The following is a 23,382-nucleotide window of genomic DNA, read 5'->3' as shown; positions in this document are numbered from 1 at the left end:
TGGAAGAGAATGCAAATTTTCATCCTTTAAATCCTTTAATCAGCTTTATTGAGTTACCTAATATATTTGGGTGATATAAGAGACCCTGAAAGAAAGAGGAGCTCAGGAAGCATTATAGGACAGAATGATTAGCATATGCACAGCAAAAGTAGTTTGTGAAAGGGAATTTGGTCTTTTTTTTTTTTTTTTTTTTTTTTTCATTCACTAAGTTGAATTTAAGGGCATATTTTGAGTCTTATGGAATCCATTTTAAACATCGTGATAGCATTTCCCATGCATTTTTAGCCATTTAATTATATGAATAAGTGCTTGCTACCCTTTACAGTTGCAGCTGTCATTCTCCAAAGTAGATTCATCCACAATATTTACAGTCTTAAATCCTAAATCTATTATATTTATTTAAGGTTTTTTAATAGTATTCTTTCACCTTCAGGCAGCACCTCCCTGTGAAAGGATTTACATTTTTATTCTCATTTTTAACGAGAATTATACAGCTAAGATTTATAGAGAACTTGAGGGCTTTTTCTACACTGTATTCCATCATCAGAAATAGGCTAAATTAGAAATAGAAATGGAGAATATATGGTGATATCCTTTCCATTAGCTTTGAAAAATTCAACTTGTATAGTCACATGTATATGATGTCAGAGTGTTTTATAAGTATGCCTGATTTATCATACTGACTTGCTTCTTTTTAACTTAAATATCTTGGGAACACAGACTCATGTTTCATTTTTCGATGACTTATTTTATGTCCATGAATAAGTGTCAATGCATTGGTTGATAAGTTGAAGTCACCTGTACCCTTTGAATATATGTGCTTGCATCACTTTCAAATCTACCTTTTAAAGTGAATTTGACTTAATTTCCATGTGACTTTTATTACTAGAGAAAGCAAATAATTACAAAACACAGTAAGGGTTATTATATAAAATAATTTTATTTTACAATAAAACAGTTGGATATGGATTTTATCTAGAAAGACTAATATTATATATATAATATATGTATTATATTTCTCCCTTGGAATTGACAAGGGAGAAAAAGTAGGTATATTGGTACTCAAGTGTTTTGTATTTTAAGAGGAAAAGAAGAATAAAAAAGGGGCAGTGGAAAAAAGAGAAGGGAAGAAAGGAGAAAATAAAAAAGGAAGGAAGGAAACTACCGTAGTTTTTCATTTCTTTTTCGACATCAGTATTTAAACAATAGGTCACCTGTTCTAACTTTCCCATTTTACATAGTTGCAGAGCATAAGCAGCAACTTACAGAACAAAGGTGAATTCAGAAAGACTTTAAACATATTTTTGGATTAATGTTTCATGAAACCCTGAATGGAATTCAGATTCTTGTGGTCTTTTTATAGCCATAGTTTTCAATTACATTAGCAATTTTCCTTGTCCTATTTCTATCTGCCTCAGGATACGAAAAAGAGGGTCTATTTTTGAAATTTTGTTCATACCATTCTGCACCCAGTATTGCCTGGAGTCATGAAAACCCAGCTTGCTGCTATTTTTTCTCTTTGGCAACTTGCTGCTATACCAACAAACAGCAATTAAATCTAATTCTGTTTGGGCTACCATGCTTAAATGTTCTTGTTGAGAAGCGTGGCATGAACTAATGCATGACTCTGAAAAGGCTGCTGTGTGCGTCTGCACTGAAGAAAAAATTCCATAGCAATCTAGCCCCTTTGGATTTAATATTGAAGCTTTAGATTAATGGTGAACTTCTGTGTAATGCTTGACAAAGAAGGGAAATCCCTAGAAATGAAAGTGTGAACTGAGGTAAAAATGGTCTTCAGTCAGATGCTGCTAAATTAATCACTAATAATCATCAATTGTGGAGGTTAGGAGTCCCTTCAAAGAATGCACTTGGGTGGAAGAGTAGGAAAGAGAAAAAAGGTTGCCAGTGAGACCTGAAAGAGATTATATGAGGAAATGTTGAGTCAGTCTTCATGTGTGTGCTGTCTCGAACATTTGGCTCAGAGTCTGAAATATTTTGGGTCAAATTAAGACTGATTTTAATTGTCTTACTATACAATTTCACAGCCTAATCATCCAGCATAAAATATATCAAAAATGACTTAACTCCCTCGTATCCATGACAATTCCAAACTGTTTTTAATAAACTTTATAATTGCCTCCAGTATTTTAAGTTTATTAGGAACACTGGTTTGATGTTTAAACAATCAGCATCCTTCATTAATTCCATTAAGCATTCATCTTACTTTAATGTATACAATTTTTACTTGGTAGAAAATAAACCAGATGTTATTTTTCCAAGTGAAAATAAATCTTTTTTTCCTTTTACATTACCGTTTCACCTTGAAAATATAGGAAGTAAATAAATGGTCCCAAAATTTGGCATTTATTTTTCTAAATCATGTTTCTGGGCTATGAGTTACTAAATTTTGCTTAATTTATTAACATAAATACAGTAATTGAACCAGACAACTGTCAGTTCCTCCAACCTTTGATAGGTGGGCTGATGAAATATAAATAAACAAAAAATGTTGCGTGACCAGCAGCTCTGGATCATCTAAATGACATCCTTTAGTTCATTTCCCTTTCCACATACCAAGTTTATCTATAACTTCACCAATGTATTAGTTTTAGAGCCACGCAGCACAGTTCAAGAGTTCAAAGGGAAAATCAAAATGTTATTCATTCAACTTCAACTGCTACCATATGGCAAAGGTCTCTGTCATTAGCCATTCTTACTATTACAGGTCAGTGACAGTAGCATTTCTAAAGTGCTCTTGTGCATGTTAAGTACCACTCTTTCAGTCAACCTATGTCATGCACTGCTTTCACTTGCAGTTATCTAACTTTCAGACATAACTGATCTCTATTTCTGATCTGAAATGTTCCCCAGCTAGAGTTATCTACCTGGACTTTGCTTTATAGTCATATGTCCTGTTAGCTGCAAATTAATGATGAATGAAAAAGAGGGAGGGGTGATGGAAGAGAGAGAAGGGAGGGATGGAGAAAATTAAAAAGGGAGGAAGGAAACTAGACATCGTTTTTCATTCCTTTTTTACTTCAGCATTTAAAGGATAGGTCACTTGTTCTAACTTTCCCATTTTAAGTAGTTGCAGAGCATAAGCAGCAGTTTATAGAACAAAGGTGAGGTAGTAAAGGCAGTCATACTATGTATGTGCTAGAGGGAGTCATACTATGTCATTTGCTTTAAAAGCTGTGTCTGAAATCACTTTGGCTTCCTTTTAAACATCCCACCTGCAAGGAGGATATACTTGCAACTGCTCTTAAGATTAGTCGACCAGGCATGGTGGCTCATACCTGTAATACCAGCATTTTGGGAGGCCGAGGTGGGTAGATCACGAGGTCAGGAGTTCAAGACCAGCCTGACCAACATGGTGAAACCCCACCTCTACTAAAAATACACACACAAAAATTAGCCTACTCAGGAGGCTGAGGCAAGAGAATTGCTTGAATGCGGGAGGCAGAGGTTGCAGTGAACCAGGATCACTCCACTGCACTCCAGCCTGGGCAACAGAGTGAGACACAGTCTCCAAAAAAAAAAAAAAGATTAGTCATGATGTGGGTCAAAATACCTGCCTTTTCTCTTACACATCTTTATTTATTTGTTTATTTATTTAAGACAGGGTTTCTTTCTGTCACCCAGCCTGGAGTACAGTGGCACAGTCTTGGCTCACTGCAACCTCCGCCTTCTGGGCTCAAACAATCCTCCCACCTCAGCTTCCCAGGTAGCTGGGACTACAAGTGCATGCCCCTATGCCCAGCTAATTTTTGTGTTTTTAGTAGAGACAGGGTTTTTGGGCTTAAGCAATCCTCTCACCTCAGCCTCCCAAAGTGCTGGGATTACAGGTGTTAGCTACTGCACCCAGCCCTTTTTAAATTTTATAAGCTATGCCTTTTGATTACTGCCTATTAACTTAAAAGACAGTTCCAGATCAGGGGTTATGTTTGTGCTTTTACAGTCTGCTTTATGTTTTGAAGGTTGAAGTAAAAAATGTGAAGAGAAAAAAATGCGAAGAGAAGAATAATCTAAGAATCCCTGTCCCATTACTTATTACCTCATTTACATTAACGCACTTTCTCACTGCAGTTTCCTACACTTTATTTTTTCTTGTGCTTCTTTTCTCTTTCCTTGTGTGTTTGTCTTTTTTGTTAGAAATCACCTGTCTCTTCATTTGTAGCTATTTCATTTCCTTTCCTTTTTCAATGAATAATAACCCATTTCAGCCACTGAGAAAGAGTATGAACCTTAACAATTGTTATTAATTACTGTGTTTCAGTGTGCTTCAAAGGAACAAAATGGGCGTAGCATAGCTGCTTTTATGTTCTGGTACACTGAGCCTAAATTCTAGGCAAGTAGCTCACAGGAATATAGGAGAGGTAACGTGGGTGAAACTAACATAAATAAATTAGATACAATATTTCTAACTGTAAAAATTCTGTGCATCATATAATGACCCTGTCAAAAGACTATTTATAAACAGAATATGCCTTTTTCAGCTTGAGTTAAAACATAACGTTAATGGGTCTAGGGTTACAGACTTGTGAATCTAGTTAGCTTCACAGCTGTTCTATGATAGACCATAAACTGATCCCAAATGTCTTATTGTAGATGTGTATGCATGGGAAGGACTGAGGAACAATGCATTGATGGCTCAAAATAAATCTATAAACAATTGAATAAAACTGGTTTGAACAAATAGTAAAATGGTCTATATTATACTAAAAGGTTTGAATTCTACAATTTTTTAATCAAATGACATTTTCAATAAGAGTTTCTGGGGGTTTTTGTTTGTTTCGTTTTTGTTTTTGTTTTTTTAGATGCCCAGGTTGGAGTGCAGTGGTGTGATCTCAGCTCACTGCAACCTCCACCTCCCAGGTTCAAGCAATTCTCCTGCCTCAGCCTCCCAAGTAGCTGAGATTATAGGCGCACACAACTGCGCCTCACTGATTTTTGTATTTTTAGTAGAGATGGGGTTTCACCATGTTGGCCAGCCTGGTCTTGAACTCCTGACCTCAGGTGACTTGCCTGCCTCGGCCTCCCGAAGTGCTGGCCTCGGCCTCCCGAAGTGCTGGGATTACAGGCATGAGCCACCACACCCAGCCGTGTTTTTCTTTTAGATAACTTTTGTATTGTTTTTCATACATTCAGTAAAGAATATAGATAAGCAAAGATAAAATTAAAATTACCCTTGAGCTCCTCCCATGTTAACTGCTATTAACTTTTATCAGAAAGAAATAATAAGGATGGTGAATTGAAGAAAAGAGAAGAGAAAGTAGGGAGTTCTACAGATAATATAGAGTAAGTTAAGAATAGGCCGGGCGCGCTGGCTCACTACTATAATCCCAGCACTTTGGGAGGCCGAGGCGGGCAGATCACGAGGTCAGGAGATCGAGACCATCCTGGCTGAGACGGTGAAACCCCGTCTCTACTAAAAAAAAAATACAAAAAAATTAGCCGGGCATGATGACGGACACCTGTAGTCCCAGCTACGCGGGAGGCTGAGGCAGAAGAATGGCGTGAACCCGGGAGACGGAGCTTGCAGTGAGCCGAGAACGCGCCACTGCACTCCAGCCTGGGCGACAGAGCGAGACTCTCTCAAAAAAGAAAGAAAGAAAGAAAAAGAATAAAGAAACATATGTAAAACAAAGAATTACCATTTAAAAATTTCCTACATGGAAAAGTTTTTAAAATTTTTCCAAGTAGGAATTTTTTAAAACATGTGGAATGTAAGAGTCGGAAAGCTCTGATGGATGAATTTCTGCAGAGTTTGATACAGTTATATTGCCCATGTGATAACTGAGCAATGCAAGGCACAACAAAGCCACCTGAAGCAACCCCAGGAAGGAAGCAAATTGGTCAGTGGTGAAACTGTCTAGGACAGTGGTTAGAATTTAATAGCATTCTCAGTTCAATAAATATTTATGAAGGAAAAAAAATAATGAAAAATATATATGGGTTGAAAACATTGGCCTTGTTTGTTCTTAGGATAAAGAGTGCAAACGGGTATTTAGATGATGTCAAATTCTAAATTTGAGAAATCCAGGCTACAGTGTTTTGGGGTGTTGAAAGCCTAATGTAAATGTCCTTTGGAAAATTTGTTGTTGTTTTTTTTTTTATAGTTCCCATTATTTAATGAAATGTCTCAAATATTGTATATAGTAAACAACAGGTAATATAACAAACACCCATCTGGTAACCATTTAGATTTAGCAAATTTTAATGTTTTACTATGATTTATTCAGATCTTTTGATATATTTTTAGGAAACTGAACAACTGTGACAAAGTTCAAATTTCCTTTGCATGGAATTCTCATATAAGAACAAAACAGATAGAATATTAAGGGCCTGGCACAGTGGCTTATGCCTTAATCACAACACTTTGGTGGGCCAAGGCAGGAGGATCACTTGAGCCCAAGAGTTTGAGACCAGCCTGGACAACATAGGGAGACCCCTCCTCTACAAAAAAAAAAAATTATCTGGGGGTGATGTCACATGCCTGTGGTACCAAGCTACTTGGGAGGCTGAGGTGGGAGGATCACTTGAGTCCAGGAGGTTGAGGCTGCAGTGAGCTATGATGACACCACTGCACTGTAGCCTGAACAATAGAGTGAAACCCTGTCTCAAAAAAAAAAAAAAGGAAAATTAGGATTGCATTCTTTCCACATATGTGACATATGTTGGCCTGGCATTTGAATAATGCTGTATTTCCCAGGATCCTTTGTAGTCCTATTTCTCTCTTTCTGCTTATATTTATTTTTAAGTAACCTACTGGTTTGTAGTATAACTTTAATGATTTTTAGTACATGCTACGAAGATAGAATACACAGACCCACTAAATAAGTGTGTATGTGTGTGTAGTGTATATAAATACACAGATTATATAATATATTTTTGATCACTTCTGTTTGTTGTGCTCAGATTACAATAAAATAAACTGATCAGAAACAGGCAAGATGTCTCAGAACTACTCTGGCTAATCCTAACTAAACCGCTGTGTACATCTATACTAGCAATATATAGGAAATCAAAAGGAACCAAACTGGAATGCAAATGAAACAAAAATCACTAACACTGAACCAAAACACCTCCTGGCATTTTTAATAACATTGTTCTGTCCCAAATGAAACTTCATGTACTTTGGACATGGAGGTTAATGATTGCTAAAAAAAAATCTTTATAATTAAGTTTTCTCTAGTTTGATGGTTATTATATTCCATGTGATGCATCTTTCCATAAATTTTGAGAATGCCTCAACACTTATAGATACAAATCTAACTGTCAAGAGAATACTAACAACTGTAGTAGCTATCGTGGATCAATAACATTATGATATCACAGCTTTAATGCATAAATTTATTTATGGTAAAACGTCAATAAACAACAAAAATTGTACTCTGTCTTTTAAGAGATGCCTTCATTGACTTTTATGAAATAGCAGATTTTTTCCCAAAAGGTACTTTTGTATCCCACTTTGCTGGAACCCTAAGTCTGAACACCTATGTGTCTTTTTATTACCAATCTTTGGCCCTTCTGACCAATTACAACAGTCTTCTTTGATATGGAAGAGGTTACAAATAGTTCCAGGCTAGGAGGGATTGAGGAGAGTAATTTCAGTCTGTATCATAGTCATTATAGCCATTATTATTGTCACTTTCATTATTATCAGAATAACATGTATTTGTCCTTTATACAATGTTGGGTATAGTAACAAATGCTCTACATGCATTAGCTTATTTTAGTCTCACAATAATCCTATGAGGTGGAAACTCAACAAAATATTTGAGCTTTTGCACACCTCTAGCTGTTTCCTCAGCCTGGAAAGTTCTTCCCCATGATCTTCATCTGGCTGTCTCAAATCTTAACTAAAATGATACTTACTTGGAGAAGTCTTCCTTGCTTACTCTGTCTAAAATAGCTATACCTTATCACTACTTATTCTTTTATTCCATTACTGTATTTTATTTTCTTTATAGCACTAACTGCTTTCTGAAACTATCTTATTTATGTACTTATTAGTTTAGGTGCTTATCATCTGTCTACTACTATTAGAATGTAAATTCCAAGATAGCAAAGTCTTTGTCAATTTTGTTCATGTTTTACCTCCAGCACCTAGATAAGAGCCTGGCATTGGCTCTGGGCAACTGAGCTTAGCTCAACACAAATTCTTTATTATTGTTGTTGTTGTTGTTCATTTCTTTTTTCCACATATTTGTTCAATAAATGAATAGTATTATCTTGATTTTTGTAGATGTGTAAACTAATACTTGAAATAATTTAGTCAAGGTTATTTAGCTAGCCTAACTTCCTATGTTTTGTCTGCGGAAAAGAGGATTCGCTACATACACAAGTCTCTAGCTTTAGCCGATCTAATTAGTGCATGTCTCTGGACCTGCAGGTGTAGGGCTTATGTTAAGAAAAAACTTTACATACATCTGAAATAATCCTACCTATATTGCTTATCCTGAAAATGAGTTATATGTTATTAAACTGTATTTGTTAACTATTACTTGATTAGATCATGAGAGGCTTGATTAGCAATATAATGTATACCATACATAGCTGTAATACTAGGCATCAGAATGCCTAGTTCTTATCTATTTCTTGAAGAAACTTTTCTACACACTTTCTAAGCTGTTGCCACTTTACTAATGCAGTATAGACATATATTTGTACATCTTTCATGTGCCTTATGCATGCTAGTTAAGCATTTAGAAAAATAAAGTCAACTTTTTCAATCAATACTAAAATATGATTTAGAAAGGAAAACAATACAGCCACACTGAAATGAGTAAAACATTAGGGTTTTTTTACTGAACAAATAGGTGATAGGACACGGCATTTAAGAATGAAAACTAAGAATATTAAATCTAATTAAAAACTCAGCATTTCAAACTTCATGCTTAATGAAAACAAATGTGACTTTCTTCCAGAAGTGCCAAAAAGTGCATAATAATTACAAATGCTCAATAATTCAAGTTTTTATATTATTGACTGTATCTATTCCTTGGCCTCTATTTTTTATAATTAATATTTTCTGAAAACTTCCTGTTCACATACTCACCTAAATTAATCTCACTTGATCTTACTTTTGAGAACTGTCAAAATCACACAAGTGCAAAACAAAGAAAAAATCAACATTTCTTATTACAGGTCTAGTATATCATCCAAACAAAAGGATGATAGTAGGAAGAACAATATAGTAATAGCTAACAATATATACTGTTAACTCTGAGCTAAACACTCTCTATGCAAGCACTTTACATGTATCTCTAAGCAAGGACTTTACATGTATTCTTATTTTCTTTGCAAATATTCTATGAGATAGATGTTGTTATTATCTTCATTTTATATGTGAGGTTATGACTTATACAGTGTTATACAGCTAATAATGATAGAGCCAAAATTCAAATCTAGACAGTTTGTTTCCAGAATGCTATTCCCCAAAGTTCCTTTTGTTATACCATTCTCCGTCACTCCTACATTCAAATCCCTATTCTCAGTGGTTCTCATCGCTAAGAGAAATAGTCAAGAGCAAAGAGGCAATGAAAATGCAAGGTGTGATTAGGAATGCAATGATTGTGATTGTTAGCTTAGAAAGGTAGAGTGATTGATAGTGTACAGATATTTAAGTTTGGAAGTCAAGAGAACCAAGTTCTATTACTACTTTGCTGTATGACCTAAAACCAGCAATAATTCCGGCCTTCTAACCTTTAGAATGAAGAGTAATTACTCTGTAAAATAATCAGTTATCCATCTTAAGTTTGGGAAATAATGAATAATCTGAAATTCCTCTTAGCCAAAAATACTTCATTTAGCTTTGTAATACATTATATAATTTGGGTAGTAATTTTTCTTCATATTTATGATCAACATTGAAATTTTCAGAACAAGCACCAAACCAAAATTATTGTTGTTACCAAGAGGAGACCAGCCTGGGATTTGCAAAATTTTCAGAGGTTACTGAGCATGGTTCAACTTGGAATTAAAGCTTTATATAGGATATATATTAAGAACATTTAACATTGATGATTAAATTCATATTTTCTTGAGTCATGGTGATAACCAGTTCTAAAGAATAGAAAGTGTGTTCTACATATTTTAATATTTTCTTTAAGAACAAGTAAGGAACTCACCAAGTTACCTATAAAGAAGCATAAACAAGCTTTGATTTTTCAGTGGTAATTATAATTAACATCTCCAGCTATATAACCTGACACACTTCCAACTTAAGAATGGGTCAATACTGAAAAGGAAGTATTTTTCGCATTAACCTAGAACTTAGGAAAGCTCAGTGGAATTTAACAATGAAAATTTATATAACAGTGGGAAAACATTTAAGAATGGTCCCCTGGAAAAGATTTATAAAATTGTTTTGCTTATAAGTATTGTCTGTTTGCCAGCATACTCTTATGTTATATGTAGATTTTAAAAAATAGCAGGCCGGACCCTATGGCTCAAGCCTGTAATCCCAGCACTTTGGGAGGCCAAGGCAGGCAGATCATGAGGTCAGGAGTTCAATACCAGCCTAGCTAACATGGTTATACCCCATCTCTACTAAAAATACAAAAATTAGCCAGGTGTGGTGGTGCACACCTGTGGTCCCAGCTACTCGGGAGGCTGAGGTAGGAGAGTTGCTTGAACCCGGGAAGCGGAGGTGCAGTGAGCCAAGATCATGCCACTCCACTGGAGCCTGGGTGACGGAGCAAGACTCCATCTCGGGGAAAAAAATAAAAATAAAAAATAACATTGCTACTCTCTATCAGTGAGCAATAAATGACTGAAAATTCAAAGAATAAATGGTTATGGATACATACACACGTGTGTCTGTTTTTATGTGTGTATGTGTGCGTGTATGGAAGTTTACCTTTGATTAGAGGTTTTTAAATGTGATTACTGTTAAATGATTAGTTCATCTGAACTAATGGGAAAGGCACAGCTGAAGCAGAATTTTTTTTAACCCTGAGGATTTAATAACTTTTTTAAGCAACAATGTTCCTTTTTTATTTCTTGTTTTGGTCTATTAAGTGGGCATTTGTTTAATTCGGTGACCAATTTTATATAATTTTCTAAAAAAATGGACACCTTTTATATACGATTTGATAAAAGACAGCAAATAGAGGTGGGAAAGGTTTCATATAGCTATAATATTCTGCAGATAAAAGGAGGCTTGGAAATTATCTGGCTCAGAGGCGTTTAACCTTTTTTCTGCCATGGACTCATGTGGTAGTTGGTCAAAGGCTAAAATGTTTTGAAGTGTATAAAATAAAATATATAGCATTAGAAAACGAATTCAAATCGTGATCAAAATAACTCTTAAAACAAACTGTGATATAATAATAAATGCCTATTTTTAAATGTATTAAATAACAAACTAGGAGCAGGTCTAATAACTACTATAATTTGAAATCATGATAAACATAAAAAGATATTTACAACCATTGAAGTAAGAGATTCTGTTAATATTACTGTGATTTGTTGCTTGTGCTCATAATGAAAGAAGATAAATATTAATTAGATTTTTAAATATAAAGATTGTAATTTCATTTCTCTGTCCAAGTGAATGGACCTTTTACCCACAAGATTCTCTCAAGGGACCCATTGACCTGAGTTAAAACCCCTAGAAACATCCATATTTTGCAGATAAGAAAACCAAGACCCATAGAGAGGAGACAACTGTACTAAAATCATACAACAGAGAATTAGATTAATCCTAGCAGAGCTAATCTCACACCTTTACTCAGACTTTTTCTGTAGCTTTAGTCTGGAAGTTGGCAATTCGTCTACTATTTGTCACTGATTCCTAGCATGATTTATAGCAAATTCTTTTTTCTTATCGTGCCTCAGATTCTACCTATATAAAATATATGTGACTTAAAATATTCATAAAGATAATAATAACAGCTTCAATTTCTATTTTATTTTTACTTACAATAGTTTTCACTTTCACTTACACTATCCTACTTAGTTTTCCCCGTATTATGGATAAGGAAATTAAAGCTCTAAATGTTAAATGTCACATCCAAGGTTGCACAGCTAGGAAGAGGAAAATCCAGTACTGGAAATCATACCATGGGACTCCAAAGGACATCCTCTTTATCATGCTGCCTTTCGTGCCATAAATAAGCCAGAACTCTTTGAGTTCTTCAGTTGAATATGTGCTGTGATATCATAAATCTAATTAAACACATAAGAGCTATTATTACACTCAAGTGAGCCAAATACTTGCATCCTAATTTATTCCAATAAAGTGATGCATGAATGGAACCATGGAAGAAAACTTTTCTAGAACAATTATCCACTTGTGTTTAAGAAGTAAGAAGAGAAAGAAATAGAATGTAAGAGTCTAAGATTGTAGAGTTATTGGCTTAATGTTATTTACATCAGACTTTTGCTTCTGTTTCAGGGTAGGCTAAAGAGGCAAGTAATCTGAGTAAATGGGTCCCTTTTTCTCTCTCCTCTTAATCTTATGAGTAGATAATCCTCAAAGAAGTTCATTCTTTCAGAGACTCATTACTCTTAAATAAATTTAATAAGGTAGAAAAACTAAAGTCAAAATAAGCCATGATGCATCAAAAATTCCTATAATGTCTGTCATTATAGTGACCAGACCATGTAAGATATAAAACATCCTGCTCTCTTAGGAAATAAGGAATCTTCTTAACCTAACCTGAAACCCTTGGTATAGAAAACTTTTACTGGACTCCAAATGTCACTATGTTATTAACCTTAAATAATATTAATTTTGAAATTCTTGAGATCATTCTGTAGGATACCTAGATATCTCTTAACTATAATCCACATACTTCTCATATTATCTGTCAATACTATCAGGTCCAAATAAGTAAAACTTCTTTGTAAGCTGATAAAACAGGTACAGGAATGGCTATGATCATACTTATACTATTAAAAATAAATTTTAGTTTGCTAAGATTGAAAAGAAAAATAATTACTACAAAATAAGCATTCAGATTTAGCAAATATTTCCTCTGTACAAAGCAGTGTATTTAATGTAGTGGGAAATAGAAAGAGGATAAAGTCATGATCCTTTTCCTCTAAGAACCTGCGGTCTACTTGGGGACTCATATCAGTAATTGGAATATGAGTAACTATTAACTCATATTCTATATTATAAACTTCTATAAGTCCTATATTAGAAGTTCAAATAAGATGCCTTGAGAATCTAGGCAAATCTCAACCTAGATTGTAGTGTTGGTTGCACAGCCATATAACTTTATTAAAAATCATCAAACTTTTAATACTTTTATACTTAATATGAATGAGTTTTATGGTAGGTAAATTATATCTCAACACTGCTAAAAGAGTTTAGAGAAAGAAGAAATTATTTCTGATTGAGGAACTTGGGAATTTTTTCTTAATGGCTGGGGTAATCTAAGCTGAATCTTAAAGGACAAGTAGTATCTGCATCAGAAAATAAGCAACAGTGTATTCCAGAGAAAGGCAACAGCTTGTCTCAGATCTAAAAGCTCAAGAATACAAGGTAGTTTCTTGAGGAGCTGGTTGAGACTTTGCTCCATGCTGTAGATTATATGACTTGCATGCCTACCGTGCATATGGACATATGGCTATGACATTTCCAAAATGTTCTGGCCTATCCCTACTGAGAAACATATAACTGTACATAGAATTTTCTCCCTCTCTTTGGGTTAGAAACGAGAGCTTGCCTACATTATAATGAGGAGGGTGTGTAATCACAGATTTATTTTATAGCTGTCAGTGGCACCACTGATCATAACAACTACTGACATTTATTTTCATTTTTATAGCTTAAAATCACTGATAAATTTATTATCTCCTTTGAGCCACAATCTTTATTTTTCATGTGAGAAAACTGAGATTATGGGAGGGCCCAGAGCCTAAAATACCAAAGCCACATTAAAGGGAAAGTCAAGATATTCTGGCCTGCTAAGAATAAAAGGACAGAGAGAAAATGAGTACGTGATCATCGAACAGTTTAGACATCTGGTAACTAAATTGGGATGTACACATGAATCAAAGCTCATCTCACACAAAAAGAATAAAATGGATAATAATATGAAAGCAAAATTGAATTTTTTTCTGAAGAGCTGAAATAACCCTATTATTGACAGGAATAGCCCTTATTAAATACCTTGTATTGATAATAGAGAAGAGTACTTAGGAAACAGTTTCTAAATAGCTTTTTTGTTGTTTGCTTTTTTAACAATGTAAAAAGATTAAAATTTAAATTGTGTCTTTCCAAAACAGAGGACTTCTCAGATTATGTAAGTAAGCAGCTAAACAGAAACTTAATTTCTAATTTAAAATGTGGTTAGTGGCCAGTAAAGTCATGTTTAAAATGGAAAGATAGTTTTCCTAATGTCCATCAAAGAAGATGACTTATTTTGTTCTTCACTTTGACCCCATCTGACCAAGTGCTCAGAATTTTTCAATATGAGCCATACTATATACCATTTACAAGAAAAAGGAATACAAATTAGCCTGGTGAGCAGCAAAATAGGCAATTTTTTGAAACCTGATTTGTGTTAACCTGCAATCAAATGTAATTTCCATTTTAATACTTATACATTCTTATATTGTTATGAACCTATTCTTAACACGGGTTTTATTTTCTTTGTTTCTCTCCTCCCTCACTTCTGTGAAATGCAGAAGGGAAAGGATGTTTGTTATTCACACATTTGTACCCCTACTAACTGGTGTTACAGTACATCTGGCTTCCACTGGAGAGCCCCTGACATCGCAGGGAACGGTGATCAAAATTCCACACACTAGCTTCAAGCTGGGGGCTCGTAGCTACTGCAGCATTGAAAGGGAATCTTTTCCTGGCTTCTTTAAAATAAGCATGGTGATGGGATGGTTTAAGGGAAGAACACCTCTCAAATCACATGACCACTGCTATGCTTTCGTGTGTCCTGCTTTCTTCATAACAGCTTGGCACTACATTCTTTCCCCTGTATCTTAGTGGGCTTGTGTGTGTACAAGTTGGGTGGAGGGTGGGGAGGTAAATGGATGGTTATACATTATGCATGCATCTTTCACTGTTAAAGCAATGTGCCTTCCCTTATATGTCACGAATTATGGTCACAGATTAAATCTTCTGTGTCCTGAGAGATTGGGCCATCTCTCTCTTTTTGGTTTGAGATTCATGTGTTTGGGTGTGTTTTGATGTTTAACACCCTCAATTGTTCTTCATGTTGCATTTAACGTAAGTTGAAATGTTCTCCCATAAGAGTTAGCTTTTCATGTTGGGCTGAAAAAGTCTTCATTTCTATGTAGCAATTCATGTTATTATAACCTATGGCTTTCAATTGTACCTCCCATAATGAAGAGCTGACTTTAAACACTGTGCTATTCTTGTTATGACCTAAGCATAAGGTAAGTGATTTCTCTAACTGTATCTAAAGATTCTTGTTGTTTGTTAAAATTTCCTCAGCTTTTTTTAAGGCATTTTCACTTTTGTTCCTAACATTTATTATGTGCTCTCCCTTCTGTTTTTCTGTTTCATATTTTAAGATTTCCTAATGAATGATGTGATCTTCAGCAAAAATTATATTACACATGTAAACACATGTTGAAATGAGTTATTTGATGTCTCAAACAATCTTGATTAGTAAATGAATACCGTATGTTTTCATTCAGTCCCTCATGTTTTTTATTTTCTCCATTGATTTTAATATAATATGCTGTTTCTACATGTTATTTTAGTTTTGATTCCAGTTGAAAGGGGAATTGTCAATACTGTAAAGTCAAATGTTAACTGAAGTAAAATAACATGATCCAATAGAATAAAGTAGAAGGTAATCAGATGCCTTACCTTTTATTTCTAATCCCTGACAAATTTAATGTTAGGCCAAAATCTGTTTTATTTTGCTTTCCAGGCTTTCCTTTTTTTTCCCATTGAGTAAAGCCAGGGTAACAGAAGAAAAAAACAAGAAGCCATAAAACTTGAGATAGATCTGTGTTACCTTCTTTATAGTCCATATGTATAAGAACAATAGTTGTTTCTCAAGTTTATCGTTTCAAGTGTATACCATTAAATTGTGAGTTAAGTAAAATTTTCATTTTGAAATTGTATAAAATTAAGTACATATTATAAAGAGGACTAGTTTCATGGTACAAGAGAAAAAGTTATTTGCTACATGCATAAATAATAAAAAACATTTTTAAATTTTTGTTTTCTTCAGTGGTGTATAGATTGATTGACTGATTGATTTATACACACACACATACTCAAGATCCCTAAAGAAATTCTTATTATCATTGATACGAAAGTGATTCTCCCCAAATCTGGTTCAAATAGCCAATGTAATATAAATGGGAAAGTATTATACTGCTGTTGGCAATTTATGAACCTTGATAAACGCTCAGAGTCAGGGAATTGAACTGTTTTCGTCATCCAAATTTCTCCACCAAAGCTGTTTGAAATATATAGTTCTAAACTGAGGTGCCACAAAGCAACACTTGGGTTTCTTTATTCAATTCATGTTATGAATGATTTTTGTTATTAATTTTTTAAGTTACCTAGGGAATGGGAGAGGGTATTTTGTTGTTGTTTTGGTTTGGTTTGGGTTTTTTTGGTAAAACCAACTAGTTCTTCACCACCATTTCCATTATATACATTAGAAAATGTATATAAGAGGCATTATATAAATCTGTTGAACATTTTATGAGACAATTTGAACTACTCATCTGAACTGCTCTGTTCATTGTAAATCTCTTGTTTCTATCCATACACTAGCTCCACTCTAGATTGGAAGGGCTTAAAGATGAACTCTGGAGGAATAGAGGCTACGACTTAAGAGTAACTATTACTGATCAAAGGAGCCACTTTCCATTCGCAAACATTGCTTTGCGCTATGGGTTTGGGCTCCTTCTGTTTCTACATCTTGTTGAAGACTTTCTTGACTTCCATTTGACTTCTTTGAACTCTGTTTTTGTCTTTTAACATTTCCCCCTTTCTTTTCCTTCTCTCTACCAGATTTTTCTCTCACTCTTCTAGCTTTCTCTTGTGTTCTTTGAATCACTTTTTAAAATGTAGTTTCTCTCTTTATTAAGCTTGTCTATTGTCTGTTAGTGTGTGTTTCTTTTCTTCTTTAAGGCTGTAGTGGTATAGTTACACTTACGTTCATTCCATAGTATAGCAACTTGCTTATTTATTTTGCAGCAAGTTCATTTGTCATTCTTACCCTCTTGGTATGAATTTTTAATGAGTAATAGCAGAACATTCTGCATTTACATATTGTCTCCTTCTGTAATTCCATACTTTATTTTCCATTGTCTATATTTACACCCTCAAACCTCTCTCTCACTTTTCTTTTCCTCATTCTTGCATCTTCTTCCCTGTGTTATTTTCTTCAAGCAGTCATTGATTTCTTTCCCATTTGGTCCAGAATTGTTCTTAAATAAGACCTCTGAGTAAAAGAATATAAGAATATTATCTTCAGATTAGCTTTTTCCTTCTAGTATGTTTAAAACTAGTTGAACAATCTGGGCCAAAAGAGAACAACTAACATTTGGAATATTTTTTCCTTTTTTTTTTTTTTTTTTTTTTTTTTTTGGTGTGTCTGTGTGTGTGTGTGTGTGTGTGTGTATTTTTTTTCTTGTATGTATGTTTGTGACTTTTTTATTTTTTATTTTTATTTTTATTTTTTTTAACATTAACACTTGTTTTTTTCAGGGAAGGACAACCATAACCCACCCTAAGTTGCAACATTCCTTTCATAAGTTGTTTCATTATGATAGTAGATTGTGTTGAACTACAGAAATTAATTTGTTGTGTATATATCCATCTGGGGCAAGCTGCTGTGGAATGGGAAGCAGAGGTGTGGAGCTTAAATACAGTTTCCTTTAAATTAACATGTTAATGACATGTACCATGCTCCTTGAATATAACAGTTTTGTCACATTTAAAAGAATGTTTCAGGCCAGGTGCAGTGGTTCACACCTGTAATCCCAGCACTTTGTGAGGCCGAGGCGGGTGGATCACCTGAGGTCGGGAGTTCAAGACCAGCCTGACCAACATGGAGAAACCCCATCTCTACTAAAAATACGAAAACAAAATTAGCCAGACATGGTGGCACATGCCTGTAATCCCAGCTACTCGAGAGGCTGAGGCAGGAGAATCACTTGAACCCGGGAGGTGGAGATTGCGGTGAGCTGAGATCGCACCATTGCACTCCAGCCTGGGCAAAAAGAGTGAAACTCCGTCTCAAAAAAAAAAAAAAAGAAAAGAAAAGAATGTTTCACATTGACCTAAACATTGGAGTAAAAGCATAAGGGTTTCTGATTGATAAATTATATATCACCTAAGAACTGGTAAATAAATTTTGTTCAATTTCATTGATTTTCAACAGAAGCATATTTCATAATATTACAACTATGATAAATTATGATAATCAATAATTAACAAAGGTTATCAGAAACAAATGTAAATGTTATGTAAGGATTTCTCTATTTTCTTCCCATTAATATATATACATACTAAAAAATTACTGTAATGGAATACTTAGTTACAACTTTATTACTTGAGTTTTTATTATTATTCTAGTCAAGAGATATACTAAATGCCTTAATATTAAGGGCCAATATTTACAACTAAATATACAGTAACAAATTTCCATATACTGATTTTTAAATACAAATGAATAAAAAATCACCTTTGGTTTATCTCTGTGTAATTTGCAATATTGTACCCCAAATTTTTTTCTAGAAGTCAGTTCTTTCTTTAAGATGAGGAAAAGATAAATAAAAAAGATGAAACAAGTATAAAATTTTTACTAACATGTTATGACATCTGAAATACTAATATGTAAAGCCTTTGCTCCTAGACCTCAGGAGCTTGCCCTTTAAATATGTATATCTGCCTATTCATGCTATAAGCCCTAAATTACTGAGTTTATGCTCTTTCTACAGGTCCAGTCCAGGTGCAGCAGCAAGGAGAACATTCTCAGAGCCAGTAAGTATTTTACCATTTCTGGTGGGCTGCTGAACTAGAGCTTATAAAGCTAAAAATGATATTTTGGTGAAAAAAAGAAGAAAGCAATGGGGAACATTTGTGTGACTAATATGAATATTAGGGCTTTTACCTTGTAAAAATATTGCCAGTATCAATATATTAATAAATATTTCCCTTAATCTAATTGTTTTTGCAAGCTGACACCAGAACTTTGATACACTCCTAGGAGGGTAGGAATGAGCTCCTCTGTGACGCTGAATCTCTTTAATTGTTTCACTGCCAAAAGTTATTTGAAAACAAACTAACTGAAAATAATAATAATAATAATGTACATTCCTGAAGAGAAGCTAATTCTAAAAAAAGAATATGTGGCTCCCAAAAGGGTACATCATAATCATTTTGTGAATATGAATTTCTGACGTGTCATAACTTCACAGGCAGCATGTTTTAGAACATAGAACCCTAAACCAAGAGTAAAGAATCCTCTATCCTCTATTTTATTTATTGGTTTGATCACTAATAGCGTTAACTCAGAAGTCATTTAACTTTGTATATCATTCATTTTTCTATCTTATAAAAAGGAACTATAATAGGTTTTCCTTATCTGTATCCTTGAAATGATGTCATTGAAAATTGTGTCTTAAAAGATTTAGGATCCTAAGAAAAAAGTGCTGTATAAATTCTAATTGTTTTATTATTGTTCTTTATAACTTAATAGCTTAATTACATCACCCTATCTTCTTCCTGATCTTTATCAAGAGAAGTACAGGGGAGTCATACTGAAATAGGTCTACTGATACTCATGCCACTGGGAGTTTTAGCAAATTGAATGATTTCTATTTCTAGCAGGATATCCGCATTATTTTTGTGTTATACTCCTGGTTATGGTTTATTACACTGAAAGGATACAGATTAACAACAGCAAAGGCAAAAAGATACATAGGGCAGAGTCCAGAAGAAACCAGATGCAAGCTTCCAGTTGCCCTCTCCCAGTGGAGCCATATGGACATTGCTTATTTCTCCCAGCAACAATGTATGACAGAATGCATCAAGTATTGCCAAGCAAGGAAGCTCACTGAGCCTTAATGTTCAGGGTTTTTATTGGGGTTGGGTCACATGGGCACAGAGTGCTCATGTGACTGATCTTTATTTCACAATAAAAAAATAGAGACCTTCACAAAGGTAAAAATTCTTGGGGTTTTTTTGTGTAAATTTTTCCATTTTTGTTTTGTAAATCTGTTATCTTAGCTCCAAACCCTTGGGCAAGCACAATTATTGCTCACCCAAGACCATTATATTGGCCAGGCACAGTGGCTCACACCTCAAAGAAATAAATTCCTCTGAGTCCCTTTGAACCTCCAATTTAGGGCATGGAGAGTGTTTCCAGTTGTTACAGTGAGGTGAGTCTCACATTAGATTGAACTTTGATTTATTTTCTTTGAGCTCTCCAGTTGCCAACTGTATTTTGTCTCCTAGGAGTAAGGAATCCTTTTTAGGACACCTTTGATAATCTAAATTTGGAAATGCATTTATCCTTGGTGAAAATCTGTCTTATTACCAATAACACTTCTATTTATCTCTGTCTATCCTTGTCATTTTCTGTTATATCTCTGTAAGGGGTAAGTTCATAAGGAAAAACATAGACATAGGCCTCAGTAAGTATTTTGCAAGCTGGCCCTGAAAACCAAGTTTCAGGTTTCTTGTAAGACTGGTGTCCTTTAGATAAACTTTGCCCTGGGTCATTGATCAACCTATGAGAACCTTCCTTGTTCTCTTTCTGTTTTGTTAGTGAGAGTCTTGCTATGGAAGAATTATAGTAAGCACCCTAAGGAATTTTTGATATGAACAAAATTGTTTATTTAAAAGGAGCCTGAGAATAAAAAGGAAACAAAATTGCAAACAATTAATGAGCTAGAATTTTGTATTGGTTTGAAGAAGTATCCCAAATAAAATCAGATTGCAAAAGTACTTCCATAAGAAATTCCTTGGCCAAGGCAAAATAAAATGTAATAAACTTAATGCCTCTTTTACATCCCTGAAAACCAAATCTTGGCCCTAATTAAGAAGATACCTGGGTCTCACTGGCTATTGCAGACAATGAGTTCCCAACTTTTCTGAAATTGCCATGCCATTATATGACTTAACCAAGTCCTTAGAAACTGAACCTCTTTCGTGGGCACCAAATGTGAACAAGCTCTTACAACCCCTTGCCTTGCTATATCCATCAATCCTAAATGATTGTATCACGATCTTTATCCATTCTTAATGAAGCGCCTATATTAAAAGATCTACTTTGGACCAAACTTCAAAATCTTATAAATATCCTGACTTTCCTTTCTGTGACTCTGACTCTAAGACTAAGTCTTTGTTGAAGTGGCATTTTTCCTTTCTAGAGTCAAACTCCCTATGTTAAAATCTTGATTTCTCTACTTATTAGCTGTGTGAACTTGACCACGTGCTCAGTATCTCTATGCCTCACTTTCCTGATCTGTAAAATGTGGTAATAACTTATTCACAAAGGGCAGAAATTGTAAAGAATAAAATAAATAAATTTTAAAATGTGGTAATAAGATGATCTACCTTATAGATTGTTACAAGGATTAATTAGTATATTTATGCTAGGTACATAATCACTCAGTAAATGTTAGCTGATATTATTGTTACTATTACTACTGATACTACCAATTACCATTATTTTCTTGATAATGATGATAATAACAAGGTTACTTTTTATTGAATGTTACTGTGTATCAAATACTTTTCTACATGTTTCATCCTACTTAATCCTCACATACAACAACAAATCCTGTGAGTAAAATTCTATTAATTTCTACATTAAATAGATAAGGAAATTAAAGATTCCAGAGTTAAATAAGTTGCTTGTGTAAGTAAATGGTATATGAGTTGAAGCCAGTATTTCAGACCTTGATTTTATAGCCCACATTTTTAACGAACATGCTGTGTTACCTACTTAATTTCAATAAGGCCTTCAAAACTCAATTCAATATTACACAAAATAAGCAATAGATAAGAATAGAAATTGATATCTGGTATATCCATGGGTACTTATAAACAAATATCTGATTATCGGTGCCAAAATCATTTTATTACCACATATACTATAAAGATGATATGATACTAGTTATTGTCTTATGTCATCTTTCCACCTGTAATTCATTTCCTTCTGTCAACCACTTTATTTTTAATAAAGCAAAATTTTGTTATTTTTATGAATAACTGGTTTTATGCAAGAAATCAAGTAAACTAAAAAAATGTTACATATGTGAACTTATATTTCAGCACTTCAATACAGTGTTTTAATTGCTTTCTTTCTCCCTCACCCCGAGACAGAGTCTTGCTCTGTCACCCAGGCTGGAATGCAGAAGCATGATCTCAGTTCACTGCAACCTCCACTTCCCAGGTTCAAGTGATTCTTCTGCCTCAGCCTCCCAAGTAGCTGGGACTACAGGTGTGCACCACCATGCCCAGCTAATTTTTGTATTTTTAATAGAGACAGGGTTTCACTATGTTGCCCAGACTGGTCTTGAACTCCTGACCTCGTGATCAGCCTGCCTCAGCCTCCCAAAGTGCTAAGATTACAGGCGTGAGCCACCGTGCCCAGCCTTAATTGTTTTCTTAATGTACTTTGTTCAGCCTGTGTATAGGACAAGTGGTGCATTTTCCTGGGATTAACTTTTATAGATTTTTTAAGTCTATTTTAATGGAATTTAGAATTTTTATTGATATATATTTGTACCTATTTATGGAGTACATATGATATCTTGATACATGCATAGAATTTGTAATGATCAATTCAGGGTATTTGGGATATCCATCACCTCTTGAGCATTTATCATTTCTTCATGTTGGGAACATTTCAAATCCTATATTCTAGTTATTTTGAAATATACAATACATTGATGTTAACTATAGTCACCCTACTGTACTATAAAACATTAGAACTTATTCATTCTATATAACTGTATGTTTGTACCTTTTAGCCAACTTCTCTTTATCCCCCACCCCATCCTTCCCAGCCTCTGATAATATCACTCCACTCACTGCCTCAATGAGGTCAACTTTTTTAGCTCCCACAGTTTAATGAAAAGTTACAATATCTGTCATTCTGTGCCTATCTTACCTTCACTTAACATGCCTTCCAGTTCCATCTGTGTTGCTGCAAATGACAGAATTTCTACTATTTTAAATAGTAGTCCATTGTGCATATATACCACATTTTCTTTATCCACTTATTTATTTATGGACACAGTTTAATTCTATATCTTGGCTATGGTGGATAGTGCTTCAGTAAACATGGGGGTACAGGCATCTCTTTGATATGCTGATTTCCTTTCCTTTGGATATATACCCAATTGTAGAATTGCTGAGTTATATTGGTAGTTCTATTTGTACTTTTCTGAGGGAGTCCA

The 23,382-nt window shown here is 34.3% G+C and overlaps 1 protein-coding gene across 16 annotated transcripts in view; it reads left to right on the top strand.

The window, feature by feature from the left end:
- The window catches only part of GPHN (gephyrin), a 429,045-nt gene that overhangs the window by 238,987 nt on the left and 166,676 nt on the right, over window positions 1-23,382 (top strand). For 15 of the 16 annotated variants that reach the window (XR_004185388.1, XM_021941883.2, XM_031669113.1 and 12 more), the window contains one exon: window positions 18,910-18,952. Coding sequence is in view for 15 of the 16 variants with exons in the window: in XM_021941883.2 (XP_021797575.2) it covers window positions 18,910-18,952 (43 nt within the window). In the remaining variant the exon portion in view is untranslated. Of the gene's footprint in view, window positions 1-16,735; window positions 16,799-18,909; window positions 18,953-23,382 lie in introns of all 16 variants that reach the window. The other variant, XM_021941884.2, reaches the window with a different exon arrangement.

Source organism: Papio anubis, chromosome 7, assembly GCF_008728515.1.
Source record: "Papio anubis isolate 15944 chromosome 7, Panubis1.0, whole genome shotgun sequence".
NCBI lineage: Eukaryota > Metazoa > Chordata > Mammalia > Primates > Cercopithecidae > Papio > Papio anubis.
The sequence above is the reverse complement of the archived record's forward strand: the minus strand, read 5'-3'. Positions and strand labels throughout refer to the sequence as shown.